The sequence below is a fragment of the Malus domestica genome, chromosome 07 (assembly GCF_042453785.1).
Source record: "Malus domestica chromosome 07, GDT2T_hap1".
NCBI classification, from domain to species: Eukaryota; Viridiplantae; Streptophyta; class Magnoliopsida; order Rosales; family Rosaceae; genus Malus; species Malus domestica.
In genome coordinates this window covers 20,612,834-20,635,990 of record NC_091667.1, presented here as the reverse complement: position 1 = coordinate 20,635,990, position 23,157 = coordinate 20,612,834, and the positions used below count along the sequence as shown (strand labels likewise).

At 37.4% G+C, this 23,157-nt stretch overlaps 3 protein-coding genes across 7 annotated transcripts; 1 reads left to right on the top strand and 2 right to left on the bottom strand.

Annotated features, from left to right (window-relative positions):
* Positions 1–546: 546 nt before the first annotated feature.
* On the top strand, positions 547–4,113 carry LOC103439265 (putative threonine aspartase). Of its 3 annotated transcripts, none has more exons than XR_011582778.1 (11): positions 547–790; positions 966–1,016; positions 1,593–1,713; positions 1,829–1,913; positions 2,116–2,197; positions 2,408–2,537; positions 2,670–2,809; positions 2,906–3,069; positions 3,332–3,455; positions 3,562–3,659; positions 3,801–4,113. XR_011582778.1 is itself a non-coding variant. In XM_029105714.2 (11 exons), exons 1-11 carry the CDS (start codon positions 635–637, stop codon positions 3,891–3,893), a joined length of 1,251 nt encoding a protein of 416 aa, XP_028961547.2. In that variant the 5' UTR covers positions 547–634; the 3' UTR covers positions 3,894–4,113. The 3 variants fall into 3 exon arrangements, 2 of the variants coding, with proteins under 2 accessions (XP_028961547.2, XP_028961548.2); XM_029105714.2 differs by having other exon boundaries at positions 3,555–3,659; XM_029105715.2 differs by lacking the exon at positions 966–1,016 and having other exon boundaries at positions 562–790; positions 3,555–3,659.
* Positions 4,114–4,248: 135 nt separating this feature from the next.
* Positions 4,249–6,945, bottom strand: LOC103439266 (bifunctional protein FolD 4, chloroplastic). The gene is made up of 5 exons (XM_008377808.4): positions 6,568–6,945; positions 6,058–6,383; positions 5,264–5,500; positions 5,021–5,188; positions 4,249–4,749 (listed from the first exon to the last, which is right to left on the bottom strand). The coding sequence occupies exons 1-5, from the start codon at positions 6,755–6,757 to the stop codon at positions 4,579–4,581; spliced, it is 1,092 nt and encodes a 363-aa protein (XP_008376030.3). The 5' UTR covers positions 6,758–6,945; the 3' UTR covers positions 4,249–4,578.
* Positions 6,946–7,322: 377 nt separating this feature from the next.
* On the bottom strand, positions 7,323–17,439 carry LOC103439264 (K(+) efflux antiporter 2, chloroplastic-like). Of its 3 annotated transcripts, XM_070824770.1 has the most exons (22): positions 17,161–17,412; positions 16,935–17,011; positions 15,062–16,821; positions 14,740–14,911; positions 14,567–14,657; positions 13,916–14,052; positions 13,744–13,803; positions 13,519–13,638; positions 12,620–12,688; positions 12,058–12,123; positions 11,862–11,951; positions 11,410–11,514; positions 11,187–11,315; positions 10,275–10,484; positions 9,799–9,948; positions 9,434–9,487; positions 9,269–9,327; positions 8,891–8,957; positions 8,637–8,813; positions 8,415–8,471; positions 7,935–8,009; positions 7,323–7,746 (listed from the first exon to the last, which is right to left on the bottom strand). In XM_070824770.1, the coding sequence occupies exons 3-22, from the start codon at positions 16,723–16,725 to the stop codon at positions 7,624–7,626; spliced, it is 3,675 nt and encodes a 1,224-aa protein (XP_070680871.1). In that variant the 5' UTR covers positions 16,726–16,821; positions 16,935–17,011; positions 17,161–17,412; the 3' UTR covers positions 7,323–7,623. The 3 variants fall into 3 exon arrangements, with proteins under 3 accessions (XP_070680871.1, XP_070680870.1, XP_028961545.2); XM_070824769.1 differs by lacking the exon at positions 16,935–17,011 and having other exon boundaries at positions 17,161–17,439; XM_029105712.2 differs by lacking the exon at positions 16,935–17,011 and having other exon boundaries at positions 17,147–17,385.
* Between the last annotated feature and the right edge of the window lie 5,718 nt (positions 17,440–23,157).

The following is a 23,157-nucleotide window of genomic DNA, read 5'->3' as shown; positions in this document are numbered from 1 at the left end:
TGTTTCTGAATTGCACTATTTTGGACGTTTCTGCAAACTGTATTTAGATGTGAAATTTTTTCTGGTGCCTTCTGCTTTTTCCTGGATCACTTATTGATGCGTGTGCTTTTTTTTATGGGAACTTTAATCAAAAGATTTTGGTACTGTTCACTTTAACGAAAAATTATATTTTTACACTAAAAAGTCAATCATGGTGTTATTCACTTTACCCTTTATTTTGTCCTTATCGTTAAACTCAAAGTTTTCAAACCATTTTTATTAGTTTTTTTTTTTTCATTTGTCTTCTTTAATGTGAGGATAATTTTAATTTTATACTTTTGTCTCGTAACTTGATAATTATAATGTTTTTTTTTTCTTTGAAATTGAAGTATGAAACAATTGAAAATGTACAAATCTAAGGGGATGAGGGTGAACTTAATCTCATAATGAGCTAACAATAATGTAATTTAAATTCGTCATTGGAGAAAATCAAACCTAAGATCCATAACACTAAATTGCCGCATATCCTGGTAATTAAATGAAAGTATTTTAGGGTTTTTGGTTAGTTTTTTTAATAAAAGTAAGCCATAAGAAACCGAAGTAATCAATTGAGACACTAAAACGCAGTGTTTAGGTCCATCAGCCAGTCCAGTCCATGGCTGCCGCGAACCAAATGCAAGAAGAAGACGAAAACGCCACGTTCTTCGTGGCGGTTCACGTCGGCGCCGGATACCACGCGCCATCTAACGAGAAAGCCCTCAAGTCCGCCGTCAAACGCGCTTGTCTAGCCGCCGGTTCAATCCTCCGCAAGGTTCCTCTCTCTCACGCACCGTTTTTCTTTTTCTTATTTGTGTCGTTCCAGCTACTGTTTGGATCCCCAGAAAGCCTGAGGGTGATTAGAGAAGGAAAGATTGAAACTTGAAAAAATTGGTAGTGGCATTTTTGTAATTTGAATGCTTTTGTTTTGTTTGTTATTCTTGCTCCAGGGTTCTGGTAGATGCATAGATGCTGTTACTGCAGCTATTCGGGTTTTAGAGGTACATTTTCTCTGTGTGTGTGCGTGTGTGTGTGTGTGTATTCTTAGAAGACTGTATATTGGGAAGCAGAAATTCGTAATATGGCGCTGTCTGTGTATTCGAAATGTTAGCCATGGGGAATGCATGTCTGTATCTAGTATTTGTGATATTTAAAATTTGTTTCTTCTCTTGTGCAAGTGCAATGGCTATGTGTGCGTGTGGAAGGAGTTATCCGTGGAAATTTACGGAGGATTTTAGCTCATGTTTTGTATAAAATCGTGGTTCAACTGGTTTAACTTTGGTACTTTGACGCGTACTTTTGGAGTCACATAGATTTTTTGGAGAATTCAGTTGAATTAAGTTCAAGTAGCTAGGACAGAGTGCTTCACGAAAGCACCAATGTGTATGTAGAACAACTTAGTAGAGAAGATTCAGGTTCAAAAGAAGATTAGAATTGTGCCTCTTATTTGCTTTATATGCAATTACGAAGAGGTTGTCAGTAGATGTTTCTTTCCTTTCTGCAAGAGCACTCTTCAATCCCTACTATATAATGTATTGTTTATTGATTGTGTTTTTAATCACATTATTGTCTTAAAGGATGATCCAAGCACGAATGCAGGCAGAGGCTCCAATTTGACCGAAGATGGTCATGTAGAATGCGATGCCAGTATTATGGATGGAAATTCTGGAGTATTTGGAGCTGTTGGAGCAATTCCAGGTTTAAGATGCTTTGTTTATCTGATTCTGCTTACATATTACCGTTTCCATACCGATTTATACTATACGTTGTCCCTTGCGTCACTGAATATCCCCTTGCGTATGTTGTAGACCAGGTGTCAGAAACCCCGTCCAGGTCGCTGCTTTATTGGCCAAGGAGCAAATGATGGGATCCCCTCTGTTGGGCCGAATACCTCCCACGTACTAATTCATCTCTCTTAATCATACAGTTATAGCTTCCATTCTAATCATTGTGTTCAGCTCAGCAATATTTTCTTTTTATTATTTCATTCCTTCAATATTTGTAAACTGTAATAGCATTTTTTTCTGATCCTCCTGTTCTTATTTCCTTTTACCTTATTTTCTTTTCCTTTAATAATGGAGCGAATGTGTCATTGTGTAGCTTCCTGGTTGGTGAAGGTGCCCGTTCATGGGCAAAGTCCAAGGGCCTTGTTTTGGCAGCAAGTACCACAGCTGATGATGAGGTAATATATTTTAGTTTTTATTACCATGATGTTTTAAACCTTTAAATCATTTTCATCTCAATCACTAATCTTTATTTTTTATATGCTTATGTTCTCCGTGAAATAAACAACGCGAAAGATACATATCTAATTTTCCATTTAGTGGCTCTAAAGTTCTACTGTGAATTTATTCTTATAAAAGATGAATAAATCTTATGTATTTCAAAACAGTGGCTGGTGACAGAAAGAGCAAAAGCACAATGGAGAAAGTACAAAGCAATGGTTGATGATGCAAAAGCAAAGACAGAAAATTCTGATTCTAGACTTTCTTGTAGTCCTCAAGAGACCGCTGGAATGTCAGGTATTTCATTGCTTTTTGCTATTAAAAAATAAATAAAAAATCTGTTCCTCTCCTTTCAAAGCTGATAGTGCAACTTACCATCTTCATTTCCTAATTTCCGAGTATCAACACTATCTTTGTATCTGTGTGTAGAACCAGAAGCTCAACCATGCGATTATTTGAAGCATAATGGAGCTGAAGAGGATTGCATCATGGATACTGTTGGAGTTATTTGTGTGGATGCTGAAGGACAAATAGCATCTGGCGCCTCAAGTGGGGGAATTGCACTGAAGGTGACAGATGGTTATAAGAATTTGCACTCTTTGTCATCTCTTTGGAGTGACTAGTGAATGAAAATCTAACAGGTTTTTTGTATGAAAAAAATACAGGTTGGTGGGCGTGTGGGATTAGCAGCTATGCACGGTGCAGGCTGTTGGGCATCCTCCAAAGGTGTTTTTGGGGCTCCATGTATAGTTGGCTGTTGTGTAAGTGGTGCTGGAGAATATCTAATGAAAGGATTTGCAGCTCGTGAGTCCTGCGTCTCTTTGTCAGTGTATGTCTTATTACTATATAATTTTTTCTTAGATGTTACCCTTGACGTGAATGTTGAAATTGAAGATAGCCGCCTCCTCTCACTCACTGACGCACACACCAACAAGCCTGCTTCAATGCACATTGAAGTGGCCAACGTTTGAAGCGATCATGATTCTTCAAAGTTATAATTAGAACTGTAGAGTTGGCTGACCTACAATCCCTATTCAATTGCGTAGTTTATACACCATTATGTGAACTTGACAGTCATATTCATTGGTTAGTTCACAGGCAGGCCCTGCCTCTGCTTGCATGAAAGTTTTACGTTCTGTTGTTCAAGAGAGTAATAACAATTGTACTGATAGAAGTGCCGGAATTCTACTTGTGCAAGCTGATGCTCCTATACTGGTGAGTTCCAAGCTAGAACCTTTTTCGTGTTAGTTGTCTGAATGAATTTTTGTTTTGTTTTATTTGTCTGGAAGTGTATGTTCTTATGTTGCTTTTTAGGTTGCAGGAAGTTCTCCAAAGTTGAAAGCTGTAGAGATTGCAGCTGCTTACACGTCTTTATCCTTTGGAATAGGATATTTTGGGAGCGCTATGGGGCGGCCCAAGGTATGTTTCGTAGTCTTTTGTGATCGTTTTATCATTAACTGGCTTCATCTTCTGCCTTCCAGATCTGACTTCTAGCAAAGATTGTGGTGAACTGGGGATCCAATCCGTAATTTTTGACTAAATTTATTTCCCATCTTTCAGGTTTCAATTCTTAGGAGTACAAAATTGCAAAGCAAAACTGGAGTGGACCATTTTGAAGCACGAATTGATCTTTCGGGTGGAAAGCTGTCGTGACTGCAAACCTGCAGTTGTGTTTTATTTTACCCACCTATGCAGTGAGCTTCGATTTAGAAGATCATCGGTCGCAAATGGTTACTAGCTGTATTCTAAATTTTTCCGTTGGTGTTGGTTATTCCTTATTTCATTGCGAAAACTACATTTGGATGTTAGCAATTTTCTCTAATGTGAGGTTTTCCTTGTACCAAAAGAAAAAGAAAAGTACGCTCTTCCGTAACTTGTCCCAGCAGGTGCATGTAAACATTTGATAAACAACATATTAGGTTTCACCTCGCCCGTCGCCAATTCGATGAAATTGCACTTGCATATAACAAACTCAGCTATACTTCGTTGAATGCGGCACTTGCAAAGATTCAAACTCGAAAGCTAATAAGATTGCACTCATTACATTCAGTCTGCAAACCTCATCTCTACTAATGCGTAGAGAGGATGCCTTAACAGGATTTTTATCATATGACGCACAGCAGTTCCTGGTCTTACACAAACCTCCTAACCTAAATACATTAATACGTCCCGGCCAAGAAGCCTTCGCTCGTTTGACTGGGAAAATGAAAAACCAGCTCTCACAACCGATAAGCGCACAAAGGAAACGTTCTCCCGATATAAAAACAACAGTTGCTTGGATCTAGGTTAAGATGGCTTCTCCAACTGAATTGGACTCACAACAGTAATTCTGAACATCTTACTGGAAGCTGTGTATTCTTTTTGCTGATACGAGAGTATTAGAGAGAAGCATTGCTATTGTCATTGGACCCACTCCCCCGGGAACTGGAGTAATTGCTGAAGCAATCTGGCTGGCCTCCTCGTAACACACATCTCCAACCAGCCGATAACCTCGAGGACTCTTTTCATCCTGTAAAAAATGCACACAATGAACTCAAAACCTACTACCTTGAATCAGAGACAAACATCAACATGGCATGACCGAATCATCTCATCTCAATTTTTCAGAACACGGATATTGAAAATTCTCTAATAACAAAGTCAGTGCTTCATTTCGTTCACAAATCTTGAGGAAAATCAACAACAAATTTAACAAAGTTGAAGTAGAGAAAGGGAGAGATGTACTTAAGGACTAATTGTCAATGCACGATAGAAGGGAGTATCAACAAAGCATTCCTCACCTCAACTGGATTGATTCCGACATCAATAATTACTGCACCGGGTTTGATCCAGCTGCCCCTCACCATATTTGGTTGCCCCACGGCAGAGATTATAATATCCGCTTGTCTTGTGATCTCCTCAGGATTCTTGGTTCGGGAATGGACTATACTGATTGTAGCATCTTCCCTCTACCAGCACATGCATATTACGTTAGCTCAAGAAGTGAAACAAATAACTTATAACTAAGTCAACTGAAATGTCACCTGCAACAATAAAGCAGCTGGCATCCCAACAATATTGCTCCGGCCAATTACAACAGCTCTCTTTCCCTTGATAGGGATGCCATATCTATGCAACAACTCTATGCATCCTTTTGGCGTGCAAGGAACAAACAAGGGGTCCCTACCACGCATGGCAAGACGGCCAATATTTAGCGGGTGAAACCCATCCACGTCCTTCTCAATGCTAACAGCATTTAAGATGTTTTGCTCATTCATATGCTGGAAACATACACATGAAAAACAATTAGACCGGTTAGTCAATCGCAAAACATGATGGAACAAATGCAGTTATAATAAGTTTGCAAATTCATCTACATTTCCATGGTCGTGAAAAGTTATACAGAACTCCACATACATCCCATATGACTCATGTTTTAATGACAAAATGAGGGCAGAAGGGAGGTAAATCAATGGGGAACCAACATGTCCTTATCTAATTCATTTCATAGCTAAGTACACAAAACATGTATATGATGAAATCCCCAAGGAAATATTAAAATGAATAGGCCCTGAAGCCACAAAGCAAAACAACCTAGAGTTCCATCGACAACAGTCAACAGAGTCAATCATTCTCACGAAACTAAAACACCAACCTCCATGACCAGCAGTTCTCTATTTTCGAAACGAGGATATTGACGAAATTGAATATACTAAAGAGCTTGAAATTATGTAAAATTAGTGACTGAACTTTAAAACATTTGAATAACTTGTTATTTATATTATGATTGAAACATGATTTCACAAGGGGAAAGCAAAATTGGAATTTAGAAGCATACACAAGGCAGGGGTAGCTGCACAAGGATGCCATGAACTGAAGGATCATCATTGAATCCCGCAATGGAGTTGAGCACTTCTTGTTCCGGGGAACCCTCGGGCAAGCGCACTTCAAAAGAATTAATCCCCACGGACTCACAAGCTTTCTTCTTGTTGCGCACATAAGTGGCAGAGTCCTTCCTGTCCCCAACAAGAATAACTGCCAAACCCGGAACAATGCCAATTGCATCCTTCATCTTCGACACTTCTGCATTGATCTCATCTCTGATTTGCTTCGCAACGGCTTTCCCATCGATCACTTTTGCCGATTCTTCAGCGGCCAATGAAGCTGTAAAATGGAAATTCAATAAACAAATTACAGAAACTGCTTTTAGAATTCTGCCAAGGTTTTATTCATAGCCCTCCACATGTTCGATGAAATGCGTCAGAGAACAAAAACACTCTCAAACAGCTAATCACACTCTTTCAACAAAACTCTAATTTGTTATGTACGAGAGGGAAGAGAGGCGTACCGGTGGGCGACGGAGACGGCGAAGCAGAAGCGGAGGAGGAGTGAAGGGAGAGGCGTCTAGGGGAGCTAGGATTTATGAGGGGGCGAAGGAAAACGGCGCCGTGGTTGCGGTGGAAGAGGGGGTTCCGCCGAAAGGGGAGGAGGCGAGGCGTGGTGGTGGAGCAGCAGTCCGTGAACACCATCGAAGCCATCTGATGTTTTATCAGACAACGAGAAGAAGAATATAGGGGTTTTCGGTACGTTATGATCAAACTTCAAAAACCCTTTTGGGGTTTTAGGGTTTTAGCTCTGTGTCGGAGAGAGGGAGAGACACTGGTTCAGTGGCCAGCAGTGACAGTAGGAAAACAGTGCGGTGAAATTCGAAAGGGTTGTCCACCCACACCCCCTTTTTTCGTCTCATACATTTTTACTTTTTAATTTTAGCCGTCGAATAAATTAAAAAAATTAAAAAATTATTAATTAATAAAGAATGTACGAGAAGTAAAAAAAAGTATGAATATCACATCTCATTCTAAAAATTGAACAAATTATGCTATAGCATGAACAAATTATTCACTTGTAATTAAAAGGTTTTATGTTTGATTCTTATCGATAAATTTGAACAATATTATTGCTAACCCATTTTAAGGATAAATCGTTTGAACCATAAATGATACATAATTTTCGCTCTACAGCCCGCAAAGCCATAAACCGCGTAGCACCGTATTTTCGTCAAGCAATAAAGAAACATAAAGTAATATAAAAACCAACAAAAGGTTGGGAAATTTACGGTTTTCTATAATTTGGACCCCGACACAGCCCAATACAAAAAGGTGGTGCCTTGAGACAGAAGGATGCATCAAGAATATAGGTTTGTTCAACAAAGTTTATGGAACAAAAGTTTGTCAGCCGACTGTTTGCTATTGATTGCCTCTTCGGTGTAATTTCTGTACAATTTAATACCCATTGGAAGATGAATCATTTCTGTTTCGGGTCCAAAATCGAAGAAGTAATCTGCTATACAGTTCTCGAGCTGTTTCTACATTTTCCTTTTATCATTTACCGTGTTTGCCACCATCTAGATTGCCAGCGTTCCTTCAGTGAACTGGTTCTCATCTGTGGAATCCGGAGTCGGAGTTTTGGGTTTACTCATCATTCGAGAAAACCCGTAGCCAAGAGAACTTCCGCTTGTTTCACATAACTGTAGAAGAAAAACATAAATACGTATATCTCAAGTATCGGGATGAAGAGAACCAAAAGTGCTGGAACTTGGTTCATACTTAATGGTCAAAGCCAAAACTGAGGTTGCGGTAAAATTGTTGGCTTAAAAAATAAAAAAAAATAAAAAACAAAAGGAGAAGACGATGAGATAAATTAAACGTGGAGTACCTCAGTTAGCTCAGCAAGGTGACGGGACCTATACTCATTGATTGTTGATGCGATCTCTGACATGGGTAGCTTAGCCTGAGGAGGAGATAAAATAAGAGGAGACGATGATGTTAGACACTTCCAGCGAAAACAATGTTACGATCATAAAACTGCAATGTCAAGTTTAAAAACAAGAAAAGCAGAATGTGGGCAAAGCTGTTGAACATTTGAAGACAATACAGCAAAAAGAATCCACCACGATGGCCATCTAATGATGAAATGTACAAATTTATGGAAATAAAACCAAGCTCACGCCATTTACATGACCCATTCAACCAATCTCTGCTTGATGATATACTATGTGGGCTAATGTCTTTTCTCCCAACGGCATTGGCTTATGATGCTTAAAAAGAGGTTCTATTGGAGATCACTAGAGTCCAATTGTTAGATCCTTACATCTAGATGGAAGTCAAAAGAAATATCGACAATCAACTAATTTACCTGAGCTAGAACAGCAGCTGCCAACTGTAGACTAGGTTCCAAGGTCTCTGGGACAACCTGCAAGTTTCGCGAGAATTAGTCAACTCATGAATGCGACGCATGATAGATAACCTATAAGTTGCCACTCATTCGTCATTACAGAAAATCTTGCTTGAGAATAAAATAACTTTGGACAGGTGCAGGCAACAGAGAGCATATTAAGAACAGGCATAAAAATATTACCGCTGTAGCCCCAGCCTTCTCCAAATTAAGACCATGATCAACATCATGAGCACGAACAAAAGTTTTCACGTTAGGGAAATACTTGCTCAGAGCCCAAACAGTTCTATAGTTTGCACCAGGAGAATCTAAAGTGATTGCTGCAGCGCATGCTCTTTCAGCACCAACTTTGTGGAGCACCTACACATTGGGTAGAAAGCATTTTATATCATAAACCTGCATATGAAATAACTATAATTTCAACTTATTGTACATACCTCTCGGCTACCGGCATCTCCAAAGTAGACTGGAAGGTCCAGCGAGCGTCCAACTGCCACTCTATCACTGAACAACAAAGAACAAAATAATGAGATACTATGAGTTGCAGTGTTTTGCAGAATTATAACCCTAAACAATTCTGGAAAAACAACCATTCCAAAGATTTTCAGGCCTTGAAATATACTTTTTTTATTGTTATCTTGTCCTTGGTACTGGCAAAGAACATAAATAAACTCCAAAAACCATCCGTTGAGGCGTACATACAAACCAGACTAACATGAAGTTAAATTACACATGAAACTAACATGTAAACATCCAAAATAGTAATTCTAGAAATATCAATTACAAAGAAAATTCTGAAATATCCTCAAGGTTACCTCCTCACATCAAGAGCTACAAATGGAATTAGACTCTCAGAAAGAAGCTGTGCAATTATCTGAAAAGAAAAAGGGAGGGAAAAAACAAATTACAAATGTAACAAATACATATACAAGCTTGAAAGATTTAGAATTAATTGTATGATAGCTGCAATTTTTTACAACCTGGCCAACTCGCCCAAATCCACAGAGGATTATATGACCTTGTAAATCATCTGTCTGAAAATATAAGCAATCCAAGAGACACCAACTATCAGTAAATATTAATTACCAAAAAAATCGAGGATTAATGCGAAATATATTTGTCTCATTTCCAACACAACCTAAATAACAAGAGAATAAGTATTAGCAAATACCATGTGGATGGTTGCAGTTATTATATGCTAATGAAGTTCCTAAAATAAACAGGGAAATATACTGTTGCAAACTCTAATTAAAAGGATTTTCTGGGTGGGAGACAATGCTTCTTAACGATTAGTCTAGCTAGAGCATCAAAAGTGACAATAGTAAATCTTCGTCAGGCATTTTACCTCACTCTCAACAGGTAGTAAACTTCGAACGTCATGCACCTCAAAACGAGAAGCAATTAACTGCCCTCCAGCAGCTAGCCATGGTGTAATGGCCATTGAAATTCCCACGACAAGGAAGAGCAAAGATGATAACTGAGGAGTCATTATTCCCTGCAGACGACACAGTTAGCACGATACTTAGGGTTTAGAAGACATTAAGCAGCATATAACACCAACTAGCAAGTAGTTAATCAATTTTCAAGCAAATTAATAAAAATGTTCAGTATTTCTTTTACCCTGTCAACTTAACATTATCAATCTTGATTCGTAATATTGGTTAAAACCCATTTGATGCGTCAAAAGGGTACTATCCGCAACTACATTACTTGTAGGAAATAAACACCAAAAAGACCGTATAAAATTTAGTAAATTAGTACAGCTGCTAAAATGCAAAGCAGCAATTCTCAGAAGCAGTATCAATGGCTAATGGAAGCAACCTGATTGACAGCTTCACCAAAAGCAACAAATGCAAACTCTCCACCAGGAGCAAGAAGAAGACCAACTCTTATTGCAGATATTATTGAAACGCCAAACAGTTTGCCAATCAAAGCAACCAATAAGGATTTGCCACCAATCAGAAGTCCTAATGATCCAGCTATAACCGGGAAGTTTGAAAGAAGAAGTTTTGGATCAATAGACATTCCAACCTGAAAACCCATAAAAATAGTTGTTACAAATTGCAGATATAAGAGCGACATTGTACTGACAATAGACTAACAGGATCATTTGACTAAAATTAAAAACAATTTCAAAGTCAAGAACTCAAGTAATATCCTTCTCTAAATTAAAAATTGACATCATTTCGTTTTAAACAAAAGAAAACTAATGAAAAGGGCTTGAAAACTTTGAGTTTTAACGATAAGGACAAAATAAAGGGTAAAGTGAATAGTACCAAGATTGACTTTTTAGTGTTAAAATGTAGTTTTTCGTTAAAGTGAACAGTACCAGGAGCTTTTCGTTAAAGTTCCCTTTAAACAATCCGCTAAGTTTCCTTGATATCATATAATCCAGAAGAAAATCCATTTCAAGCAAGCACAGAGAACTTTTCTTACAAGCAGTATCATCTAACATTACAGAAAGAGTGACACTTTAAGACTCATTTTTAGATTACGGTATGTAATATTTGTTCAAAATTCTTGAGGTGGTATGGAAAGAAAGGCTAGGAAATCATGGATTGACATCCCAACCAATTAAAGACATGTACGCTCTACCCCGGAGTGGACTGAATTTGTCAGGGGTTTCTTTTCTTTTTTTAAACAAAAAGTAGTTTTGGGGGCAGGTCTTCCCTCTCCATTTCTCAATTATTCTCTCAATTCAACCTCAAACAATTGCCACCAGAAACCACATACCGTCATAAAGAAGAGGCCCAGTAGAAGACCACGATATGGAGCAATATCTGACTCAACCTGTAAAGAAAATTCAGTTTCTGCAAGAAGCAAACCAGCCAAAAATGCTCCCAGTGCCATGGATAGTCCAGCCTATTCAAAAGACAAAAGAAAAGCACAAAACTTTCTAACTCTCAGGAATGACCCAAAAATAAATTAACTAAAAGACATAGAATGCACTATCTACCCTGGCAGTGAGAAGACTTGTTCCTAGAATAACAAGCAATGTATTGGCAGAAAATATTTCTGCATTTTGATTTTCTGCAATTTGCCTATAAATTGGTCGAAGCAGCTGCAAAACCACAAAAAGAAACATTAGGTTCAATGCACAAACTTAACTCTTAGAAGAACTTGACGAGATAAAACAACAGAACTTGTAAAAAAATTGGAAAACGTTCCAAACTTGTTTTCTCAAGCAATATGAAATATAGGTTTCCCCTCCTCCCAGTCCTTTACTCTAAGAGAACATGGTTTAGCATTACTTTCAATCAAGATTGCAACAATGGAGACTTAGTAGTCTGTTGAACCATTTGGAGCTTCAACTGTAAATGCCTAAACAAACCGTGCAGTTACTTTTCCTAGGAATTCACCCATTTCATTGACATAATTCTCAAAAGTTTTGGATGTACAAAGACTTACCAAGCGCCCACCAGCAATAATAGCCGTGATGGCAACTGCTGCCTTTACAGCAGCAAGTCCAAGAGCTTCAGCAATGGCTTGAAAACCAATCTACAAGTAGCAGATGAAGTTACTTAGTAGGATTAAAATAAGTAGCATGTTCGGCTCTGAAGTTCTGAACAATGATACAGCAAGAGGAGAGGATAAGTAGTATTACCCCTCCTTTGGATGAATTTGGTGAAATCAGAGGTATAAGAATTAGCAAAACCACAACAGCCAAATCCTGAAAATTAACCAAAAAGTGAGTAATGTAACTAATTTAGTTCAATGATTTGTGAAACAAACCTAGATGATATGAAGTAACAAAGGTGCAAAGAAAAGCCTAAATTAATGATGGAACGGGTTGCAATCTAACTGCCAAGAATCAACACATAGTACGTAATCATAACGTCACTTAACCATGCACTAAATTTAAAACTCTGACGGGTATTTGCTGTATGGAGGACAGTAATATCAAACTATGCTGTATGCATTGCTGAATCAGATCACCCTACCATAATTGCTCTCTGTAAAGATGCAAATATAAGGACTCTAAAATCATGGATCTATGTGTCAGCATGAGTCAAGATGTTTAGTTGATTCAACTAGACCACAAACTTTAAGTTTGACATTCAATTCAACCAAATATGCCATTAGAATATTAACAAATGTACTGAGTCATTAATGAATTATTTTGAAACCAATGGACCCTTGACATATTTTTTTAAATTCAAAGTGACCTGGAAAAGTAGAACAGAAAACGTAGCACGGCCATGACGTGAAGTGCTCTCACCCCGCTCTTGCAAGACCTGAAAATAAGTTGAATCATATTAATTACTTGCCTGTCAAAAGAATATTCATTAGAAGGTTCTTGCAGTCTTTTCTTATAAAAAAATAAATTATTGGGAAAAAAAATGCAGAGAAGTGCAACCCATGTACAGAAACCATAAATAACATGGATAGACTAAAACAAGAAATCTAGGAAGAACAAAAAAAAAATAAAAATAGAATTCAATGTCTTTTTCATCCATTCAAACATCCTTCAACAATCATAGGATTCCTCTTCTTAAAAAGCTCTTATGTATTCACACATGATGAACAATATACACACTGCTCTATTGTGCTTCTAACGAACTGAACATGTCAACCCAATAGAGAACCGGAAACTGAACTACGAGAAATACTAAACGAATATAGGATAAAAACCTGTATTTTGAAGCCACTGAACAATGCAGAAGAATTAAATCATTTTTTGTGCTGGCCTGCTGCCTTGGACACAAACAATACCTACTCACCAATATTCTGCCTCTAACCCACAAACTATCAATAATTAAACTGTTATGGTGAGCTGCTTCTCAGTTCTCACACGAAGAAGGCTGCTTTTACTGGAACATTCACACCCCAGACCCCTTTCCAAGAGAACAAGGCTTCTTTTTTCTCAAAGAAGGAAAATTTCCAAAGTAGTTACCCACTTCATCATAGTCATCATGAATTTTGTATTTATCATAAGGTCCAAAAACCACTTAGTAACTTAATATATCTGTATTGAACATATCCAGATACTCAATATTGCATTTCATCATGTATCTACCCATATAATTGCACTTTGAATGAGCAAATAAACAAAACCAACAATTACCTGCAGAACAACTGCAGTGGATGATAAAGCCAGACCATTGCCAATTACTATTGCAGCAGGGCCAGGCAGCCCACAAACATAATGAGCAACCACACCAATCACAACAGCTGTCACCAAAACCTGCATTGGTTATGCATATTAACAAACTGATAGAAAACTTGTTTCTCACTACCAATATAGAAAATCTTGCTAATGGCCAGGCCAAAAGGAATATGAGTGAATCACCTGAGCAGAGCCTAATCCAAATACATATTTCTTCATTGAACTCAACCTTTCAACAGAAAGCTAAAAAATGCAAACCAGAGTCTTGTTAATTTTCCTCATTGTAATTCAAATTAAGCATAATATTCTTTTTGATCAAATTGAAATAGCAATATGTCCAATTTGTCCACTCCACCTCAAGGCCAATGTTGAACAGCAAGAAAACAACCCCAAATTCAGCAATTGCCTTTGTCCCATGTACATGACGAATAATAGAGAGGCCATAAGGCCCAATCAAGATGCCAGCAGCTAAGTACCCAAGAACAGGACTGCCTAAAGATAGCAAAAGACAGATGATACCCATCAGTGAAATGGCATTATAAATCTCAGATACTTAAAATTTAAGCCCAGGCAGTTATGATATGATGGTGTGATGTAGAAAAGCACCAAAACGTATTTTGTCAACTTGTGATCAAATCCATAGAATTATCCTCTTAATGAAACCTACTTTAGCTAAGTTCAAGAAAGTGTAATAGGGGAGGGTGATGCAGTACAGAGGTTGGCTAAGTGTAAGTCTAGATTATAAAAAGGTATATGACAAGAAAGTGAAAGGCATATGACAAGGAAATGAAAAAGAAACAGTAGAAAGACATATGGCTAATCCATACATTAAAAGTCCAGTGTTTGGTTGGTGGAACTCCAAACTTTACGATTTATATTCTAAAGCTTAAAAAGTAATGCAATTCTGTAACCAAACCAACTAGAAATACTACTCGCCTACATTTGAAATGACAAAAAAAACCCAACAAGTGTGAAATAGAAATTAAAGCTATAGAGATTCAGTTACCTCCAGGAATTCTTTGAAATACAGGCACAAATATCACACTTGCTAACAATAACCATAACATGTCAAAAAGAGAAGCTTCCTCCGCATTCACCTGAGAAAAAGATAGAACAGATCAGAAAGTTGAAATTATGATAGACGTTAGACCAAAATAAAAATTTTGTTAGGCAACAGACCTCTTGATGAGGAATCATATCAATTAGTTTTTTAATTCTTCTAGGAAGTTTCTGTAATTCTCGAACTAGAGGCTTCGCACTTGAGGAAACTTCTTCAATACTAGTGGTGATGACGTCTGGCTGTTGTAACAGTTGTGTGGCCCTTTCCACTCGATTAGCATAAAAGGTGAGCCTGTGATCAATTTCAACATCTTGAGGTCAAAGCAAGACAAGGCTATAACCATTATAAGAGCAGGAAATTTTTAAAAGAAAACCCTTTTGAAGAGGGGAAAACAAGGCACAGTAATAAACGAAAATAACAAGTAGAAAAAACACTACACACCCTACTCCAAATAGGAACATCCCGACAACCAGCTTTGGCCATTGCTTCCTTGCATACTCCATCAGACCTTGGAAAACTGATGTCGGAGTCCCATCTGCAGAAGAGAAGAAAGATGCAGAAAAGAAACGAGAAGATTTCTTCAATAATGTCTTTGGAGAATTTAACGGTGAACTCTCCCTACTCAAGTCCTTCTGAGTTTCCTGCTTTTTAGCTTGAACCACATTCTTTGACTTTTCAGCTTCTATGTCAGCATCTTTTAGAGAATCCAAAAACTTTCCATTCTCATGATCACTCAAATCAACAAATTGATTTGCGTCTTCCAAACTCTGGCTGATTTTGTCAGAAGGGCTGTCTGCCAAAGGCTTGACAGCCAACAAATCACCATCAATTGCCACGTCTCTGTCCCTTTCAACACTGATATCAGCAGAACTTCCTAGGACTACCGTCTCCTCCTCCTCAAGAACAGCATTATCATCACTCAACACCTGTCCTTGGTTGTTTTCTGTGGTGTCAACAATTGCGTTGGAGATAGATTTCTCTGCTCTTTGTAATGCAATTTCTGCATCGTTGACACACTTTGCTGCTTCAAGTTCGAAGGCAACAGCTTGCTCTGCTAAAAGCATTATGTTGGTTACATCCTCTTCTGCTTTCAAAGCACTGAGCTGTGCTTTCTCTGCAACCTCAGTCAACCTGTCCACTTCCTTCTGCAACTCCTCTTTTTTACCATGCAAGTGCATTAGCTCTGCCTCACAGTTGGCCAAATTCGCCTGGCATTCCTTAATATCTTCCTGGGCAACCAAAAGCGCTTTTTCTTCTTCTTTGCAATCATGTTCCCCATCATTCTCTTGTGAAATTTCAGAAGAATTGGTCTCTCCTTTTGCACCCTGTAAAGATTCTACTGCCACATGAATCCTTGCCTCTGCTAATGAAAGTGCCATTTTTGCTTTCTGAACACCTTCTTTAGCAATACTCTCTTCATGAACTATCTCTTGAACAGTATCAAGGGTTGAGTTAACATTATTCCAAGCATTTGCTGCTTCATCCTGTAGGGATATTGCGGCTTCTGATATTCTTTGAGCCTTTTCTTCAAACATGGTACTATTAAGTCGTGCAGCTTCAAGTTCTTTCATGGCATTTTGCAGCAATTCTTTCAATTCATCCAATGTAGGTGCCTCTGGTTCTTCTTTTTGTTCTTCATGTCCATCCTCTTCTCTGGAATCACTCAACTCAGCATCATGAACGGACCCAACTCCTGAGCTCTCATTATGACCTTCTAGGTATTCAACATTCTGACCATTTCCATTAACATACGCTAATGAGTCATTACTTTGACATGGCGACCACCAAACTGCTCTTGACCCTTTGAATACACTACCAATGTTACAAGATAAACGCACTTTCGGATTCGAATTCCACAAACAATCATCAGCTTTTTGTCTATAGGTCAAACGTGAAATCCTACAACCACTTATACATACAGTTCTCTTCAACTTCTTACCTGAACATGCTTTCACAACAATTCTCGAATTACCCAGAAAGTTACAACTAACATCTTTACTCCCAAAGATAATCGGTGAACTACTAAAGCAATTCAACCTCTTATAACTAGTCCCTTCACTGCCATATAACACATTTGGCTGCCGGAAATTACACGCAAGATCCATATTCGAACAGCAGCCTAAAAAAACCAGTCAAACGCCAATAACCGCAATCAGCATCACATTGACACTCTCATTCCTCGCTCGATTTTCAAAAAATACCTGGCCAAACAAATCCAATCTACTATAAATAAAATAACATCAAATCAACTCATAAATTCATAAAAATCAATAGCTCTATACCCTAAAACCACCAAAAATCCGTAAACTCGCACCTTCGCACAACATGCATAAATTCACACACACGCCAGTTCATTCACATTCACAAAATCCCAAACAAATCCACACGTACCTAATCACACAAATACACATACACACAGAATAATCGGAACACGATTTAGTTCCAATAACTACAAACAGACGCAGCCAACCGTATACGAATACGTATATGTAAATGCAAGTGCGTGCGTGCATGCGGCGGACTTACCGATCAGGAAGAGCCGGAATGGAGGAAACAGCTGGGAAATCCAAAGGCGGAGTTCGGGAGGAAAATAGTGGAAGTGAGAAGTGCGAGAAGCAATCGACGGCGTCGTTTTGGTACTGGTTCGGCTCGCTCAGTCTGCACTGGAGAAGGAAATGGAAACTCAGCTTCCAGTCCAGTGGTCTAACTGCCTCTTCTCTCTTTGGAAGGTCGGAAATGTCAAAATGCCTCCTCCGTCCTCGCAACGAAATAAAAAATAAATAAATAATCAAGCAAATAATTATAAATAATCAAACAAATACATTTGTTTTTTTCTATGAGGAAAATACAACTTCGTTTTGTCTCCATGTATGCACACACGTACACCTACCACATCCTCGCTAAAAAATAAAAAATAATGCTTAAATTTGTCGATATTTAAAGTTAAATTATAATTTTACCCTTACGAACCCATTCAAAGAGGGGTATTTTTTAGGAAAACTAATGAAAATAGCTAGAAAACTTTGAGTTTAATCAAAATGACAAAAATGTATTGTAAGTGAATAATAATGACTTTTTAGAGTAAAAATATCATTTTCATTAAAAGTGAACAGTATTGAAGTGTTTCGTTAATTTTTTTTTTTAATAAATAAATTTTCTAAATTTGAGGTAATTGTATCGGTTGGTTCATGAATTCAAAATCTTTGAGCCCGGTGTTAAATTTTTAATAACGGAGAGTAATAGTCTTTTTAAAGTTACTATGTTAATCTTTTGGATTAAGTACTTAAAACTCTTCAACTCTTTCGTATCATTTTAAATTGGTTTCAACATTTTTCAACATTCTAAATAAGTATCCAATTTATGGAAATGTCACATTCGTTAAGTTCCAATTAATTTTGCAAACATAGATTATATTGAAAATCCACCAACTGGTATATCATAGTTAACATTAATATTAGTTGCCTCAAAATCTATATTTCAAACATAGATTATATAATATGGTACCCAATGATCAAATAGGTATTGAATTGAATTGAAAATTTTGAAGGAGTGACCAAAAATGAATATTGCTTTATATTGTGACAAGTTCATTGATTGTATGCTAACGGATTATTATTTCACGAACCAAAGCTCTATTTGGGCCAATTCAAATTTTCTCTTAGAATTATAAGAAAGGAAAAGAAAGAAGCAAAAGAGCGAAATTAACAACTTGCAATATTAGTAAGATGCAAATACACATCTATGTACTTCTATACGACTGTCTAGTGTATATAAAGTAATTTGGGTAAGTAGGAGTTTAATTTTTTAAATGTGAACTAAAGTCATTTAGTAATACGGTTTAGTGGTATTCTTCTTCACTTATAAATGAGAAGTTTTAGGTTCAATTCTCGTAAAAAATGAATTTAAACCGTATTATTACTAAGTTATTATAAAGTTAAACTCACTCTAAAAAAGTGCGAGTAAAATTTTCCTTTTGTCTTTAATAGTAATTATCTTATGCAAATACGATTGAATGATAAATGAGTGAACAGTACCGTGAGCTTTTCGTTAAAACTCTCTTAATATATTTGGATTTTAGCCACTTATACTCACAAGTTTGCGAACTCAGCAAAATCTCCGGGCCTTCAACGACGGAGGATACAGATTTGAGCTTATCAGGTGGGCCCCGTGTAACAAATCAATCTGGTGCATGTCATTTGCTATTTCCGTGGCGTGAGTACATATGATTGAATTTGAATATAGGGAATGGAAATTGCCCTCCGATTCAAGTGTTTATTAATATTTTGAGAATGAAAATATACGTGAGACCCACTTAAAATAGGAATCAAACTCCCTACACTTTGGAAATTGAATCCTTAAAATAGAGAATTCGGCTTTCTAAAACCTATTCCAACCGAAGGAAAATTCAAATTTTAGGTTCTAAATCTACCTTAACTTGCTTCAACCCTGGGATAAAGTAGGGCTGGAAAAAAATCCCAAAAATCCCAAACCAAACCAAAAAATTCCCGAAACCAAACCGAAAAAATCCCATACCAAAATTCCCGAAAATTTCGGTACCCAATACCGAACCGATCCCGAAATTTCGGTACGGGAATCGGTCTCAAGTTTTTGGGATTTCGGTATTCCCAAACCGAACCAAAAAAAAAATATATATATATTATTTAATTTTTAAATATATATTTAGATCGACAGAGTCCATAGAAAATGAAGGCTTCAATAGTTGCACATACTTTTGTACGAATGATTTAAATCGACAGAGTCTTGCAATTGTAGCATCTACATTTAAATTGACATAGTCTTGCAATTGGCACATATTGCAACGGGGTTCTTAGCATATTGCAACCCAAAAGTGTTAAAAGGTTCAATTTTAGCCCAAAAACATAATATTTTAGTCCAAAAGCCCAAAAGCCCAAAATCATTTCGGGATTCCCGATTTGTCCCGAAATCCCAAAACTATTTCGGGATTCCCGAAAATTTGGTTTGGGATCAGTATTGAAATTGGGATTCCCAAAATTTTTGGTTTGGGAATCGGGACAAGGGTTTCGGTATGGGATCCCATACCGAACCATCCCTAGGATAAAGTATGAGTTTTAACCCCAAACTCTTTTTTGGGGCAAATTTAACCCAAAATTCTCCTTCTTGTTAGTGGGCTAGCCACCATATATGTGTTTTTTTTAGTTTTATATTTATAAATTCATTGAATCCAACGGCTAAAATCTAATATGATTAAATCCAAGTAAAAAAATATATATCTAACGGTCCAAATTTAAATCATACGGCTAAAATAATTAAGAAAAAAAAATTTCACTTGTTTCATATTCTTTTATAGTGTTCTACAAGTTTCATTGTGCCAGTTTATTGGTTTTTCAATATTTATCTGAATCCAAATATTTTCAATTAAAATGTTCATAAAATTAAATTATGACAGTCTACATAATTTTTTTAAAAGTTACTTTAAGAAACAAAATTATCCTAAATTAATTCTTTAGTAATCTTGGGCTAAAAATTTAATCAAAAAAGTTGGAGCAAAAAAACTGTTTTGAATTAAAACCTAAATTTTTTGGGTTAAAATTTTTATATTTTAACCCAACGGCTTCTTCAATTCAATTCATTTCATTCTGATTATGGATTAATAAACAATCAGGTAGGAGTGGGCATGGTGAGTTGGTTGGATAGTACTTTAGTGAATTTGATGGTTTGACATGAAAGTTCAAGTTATAGCACTTTAGTAGTATTTAACGAAATATTTTCAGAAGTATGAATTCATAGTGAATTTTAAAAGAAATAACGGTGTCAAACATGGTATAAAAAGTATTGGTTGGGTAATATACCATCTCTTTATTAATTAAAATGCTCACAACCTGATTGGACAACAATTAAAAAAAGAAAAAGAAAAATGGAGAGTTGGTCATGTGGGAAATGGAGTGAGAGTCATTTTCTCTTTCTTCATCGTTGGAACCAAGGTCCAAAAATAGCAGAACCATGGTCGTCGTCTATGTATTCCTTTTTGTCTGAAATTAGATTTTTCTTATTGGTTCAAAGTTGCGTATCGGCTAATCTAATTTAATGTTTTATTCTTTTTCATTTTTTGGTACAAAGATGAAATTTATTACCAAAAAAAAGAACTTTCAAGACAAAGGCTCAAACAAGCAAAATTTGGCCAGCCAAACAAACCAAATGAAGTCCAACCAAAAGTTGAGGCCTAAAACAAAAAGAAATCTAAAACCAACCGAGAACTCCACTACAACCAACGCCACAACAGTGTTCGTCGATCCGCACAAATCCTCACCCCCAATCAAGCATCACCTCGTCAAATCTCGTCATCCAACCCCAATTATCGCAGCGACCAAGCGAAAGAAGCATGTGTGATTCTACGAGCAATATTGCCAACAAAGAAAATTTGGTGGTGTTAAGAACACCCTAGTCAGTGGAAGCACCGAATCTCTATTCACCAACTCGATGAACCACAACAAATTGTGGTGAAGCTTGATTGAAGATCAGATCTTGGATGAATAAAAAGGAGAGAGACTGATAGGGTGAGAAAATGGCAAATCTGACTGAAGAGCAGTGGGAAAAATGAATGGAAGGGAGGAAAAGAGGAGACAAAGAAAGAAAGGAAAGAACCCCCACGGGCCCTAACCGCAGCTAGGATCGGCGGCACAGGAATTGAACGCAATTTGGAACCACTCACACGAACGAAGAGAATCACCCTCAAATAATGGGAAGATCTCTTTAATGTTTTATTCTTAATTTGGATATACTTGCTGTGTTTTATGCTTTCATTGTGCTTTGATCTTCTTCCAAATTACTTTTCGTTAACGAAGGATAAACAATTTTTCTTCTTGGTTGTTATTAAGATGGAAGGTGACAAAATCAGGTGCTTAAAGCTCTTTCATGATTTAATTGCAGTACTTTTTTTGCTAGAATATTTCAATTCCTCGTGCAGGACTATGATTTTCTAGGGTTGGAGTAATTGGATGTGAATACAGTTACCTTAGAAGTCTGGTCATGGACTTAACAACTCCAAGCAAAGCTGGATTAACGGAGCAGTGGTGCCATCATCATTCTATTCCCAAGCATTTGAGGGACTTCATTGAGAAAGACCATGCTTGTTCCGCAAGATGCGAGGATATGATTCGATGCAGAACTAGCTAGATCCTCTATATGTCTTGGAGTTCCTACAATCTAGGAATTGACATGCGTCGTAAGTAATCACACTCCTAAAGAGGATGCAATATCTACTTCTAGATATCTTCTAGGATTCTTCCGGCTTAGAACAAGAATTATATCCTAAAAAGGTATCTTCCCCGATATAAATACATCATTTTAGAGCATGCGTCTAGTAACACAATCATTGCACTCTAATTTTCTTGCCCATTGCTTGAGTCTTATACTTGCTTACTAACTTGACTATCAGCGAGCATTTGGCCAGCACACACCCACCACATCCACTTGCATGGTCTTAGGCTTGCTCATGGTTGTTTCATGTTTTATTGGGTATTTGGATTTGTGCCTCCACCATCCACAGTAGTACTTGAATTTGGTTCCAACAATTGGTGCTCTTGTTAGGAGTAAAATCATATTCCTCTCAACTAGATCACTCTACCTCTATGGAAGCTCTTCTCAAACAATCACAATGCAACTGCGTCATCACCTTGTTCGACGAGAATACTTTCTTTATGGACCAAGTGTGGGAAAGCATGTTAAAGATACATGCATTTGTAAAGGATCTTCGAAGAAGTACATAAGCCAAAAAGCAGGCAAGACTCACTAAACTTAAGACTTAAGTGAAAAACATCAATGACACTGTCTACCGTTTTGAGGGTCCCATGGTCCAAGCAGCGCCCACTCAATGCAACGTAAGAAGCCTTAAAAAGCTCAAAACCTTCTCCCGATCCAATACTCGGGTAATGACCATTCTTCATTATCAATCGCATAGGTGGAAAGTAGGAACACTTAAGAATGACGTGAAATGAGAAAAAGGCAGCATGTAGGAAGCCTCGAATGGTGGCTCCAATCAAAAAGTCACCACCTATCGACCCTAACACCCTTAGGTTTTCCGTCCGTGGTCTAGAACCTGTTAACCCCTCCCCTGCGAAGGTGTTCTTGTTATCAAACTGTAGATCTCAAATGCTATGGTTAGTCGAGTCTTTATAGATAATGGATCAGAAGTAAGTATTCTCTTCAAGTGTGCAACCGAAGAAATGGGCATTCTCAATGACGTCAATAAGAAGAGGGCTACCTTCCAAACCCTCAATGGGCCCCAATGCAAACCTTGGGAACGATTAAACTTCCAATTCAATCAAAACCATATAACCATCTGGTGACTTTCCATGTCATGGACAACCCAACTCTTTACAATGTCATTTCGGCCGGAATTGATTGCACAATATGGGAAGCATCCCTTCAACTTATTTGTTATCCAGCCCTAATCGAAATTTACAAAAAGTGGAACGTCAAAGAAGGCATGAAAGTTGGAGGATTGACGTCAGTAAAGGAGCCCCCACCAGTGAGAGGCAGACTCTATATAGATGCTT

Bases quoted from the DNA above. Each gene is read 5' to 3' on its own strand.
- LOC103439264 (XM_070824769.1), bottom strand. From the start codon at position 16,725: ATGGATCTTGCGTGTAATTTCCGGCAGCCAAATGTGTTATATGGCAGT. The intron at 13,804-13,915 runs GTGGAGTGGACA...TGCATTTTTTAG, and splicing joins TGTTCAACATTGGCCTTGAG to CTTTCTGTTGAAAGGTTGAG. The intron at 13,639-13,743 runs GTGATTCACTCA...TAACCAATGCAG, and splicing joins TTGGATTAGGCTCTGCTCAG to GTTTTGGTGACAGCTGTTGT.
- LOC103439265 (XM_029105714.2), top strand. From the start codon at position 635: ATGGCTGCCGCGAACCAAATGCAAGAAGAAGACGAAAACGCCACGTTC. The intron at 2,198-2,407 runs GTAATATATTTT...ATTTCAAAACAG, and splicing joins GTACCACAGCTGATGATGAG to TGGCTGGTGACAGAAAGAGC. The intron at 2,810-2,905 runs GTGACAGATGGT...AAAAAAATACAG, and splicing joins GTGGGGGAATTGCACTGAAG to GTTGGTGGGCGTGTGGGATT.
- LOC103439266 (XM_008377808.4), bottom strand. From the start codon at position 6,757: ATGGCTTCGATGGTGTTCACGGACTGCTGCTCCACCACCACGCCTCGC. The intron at 6,384-6,567 runs GTACGCCTCTCT...TCCATTTTACAG, and splicing joins GCCGTCTCCGTCGCCCACCG to CTTCATTGGCCGCTGAAGAA. The intron at 5,189-5,263 runs GTGACATTTCAG...ATGTGCTGGTAG, and splicing joins CAGCTGCTTTATTGTTGCAG to AGGGAAGATGCTACAATCAG.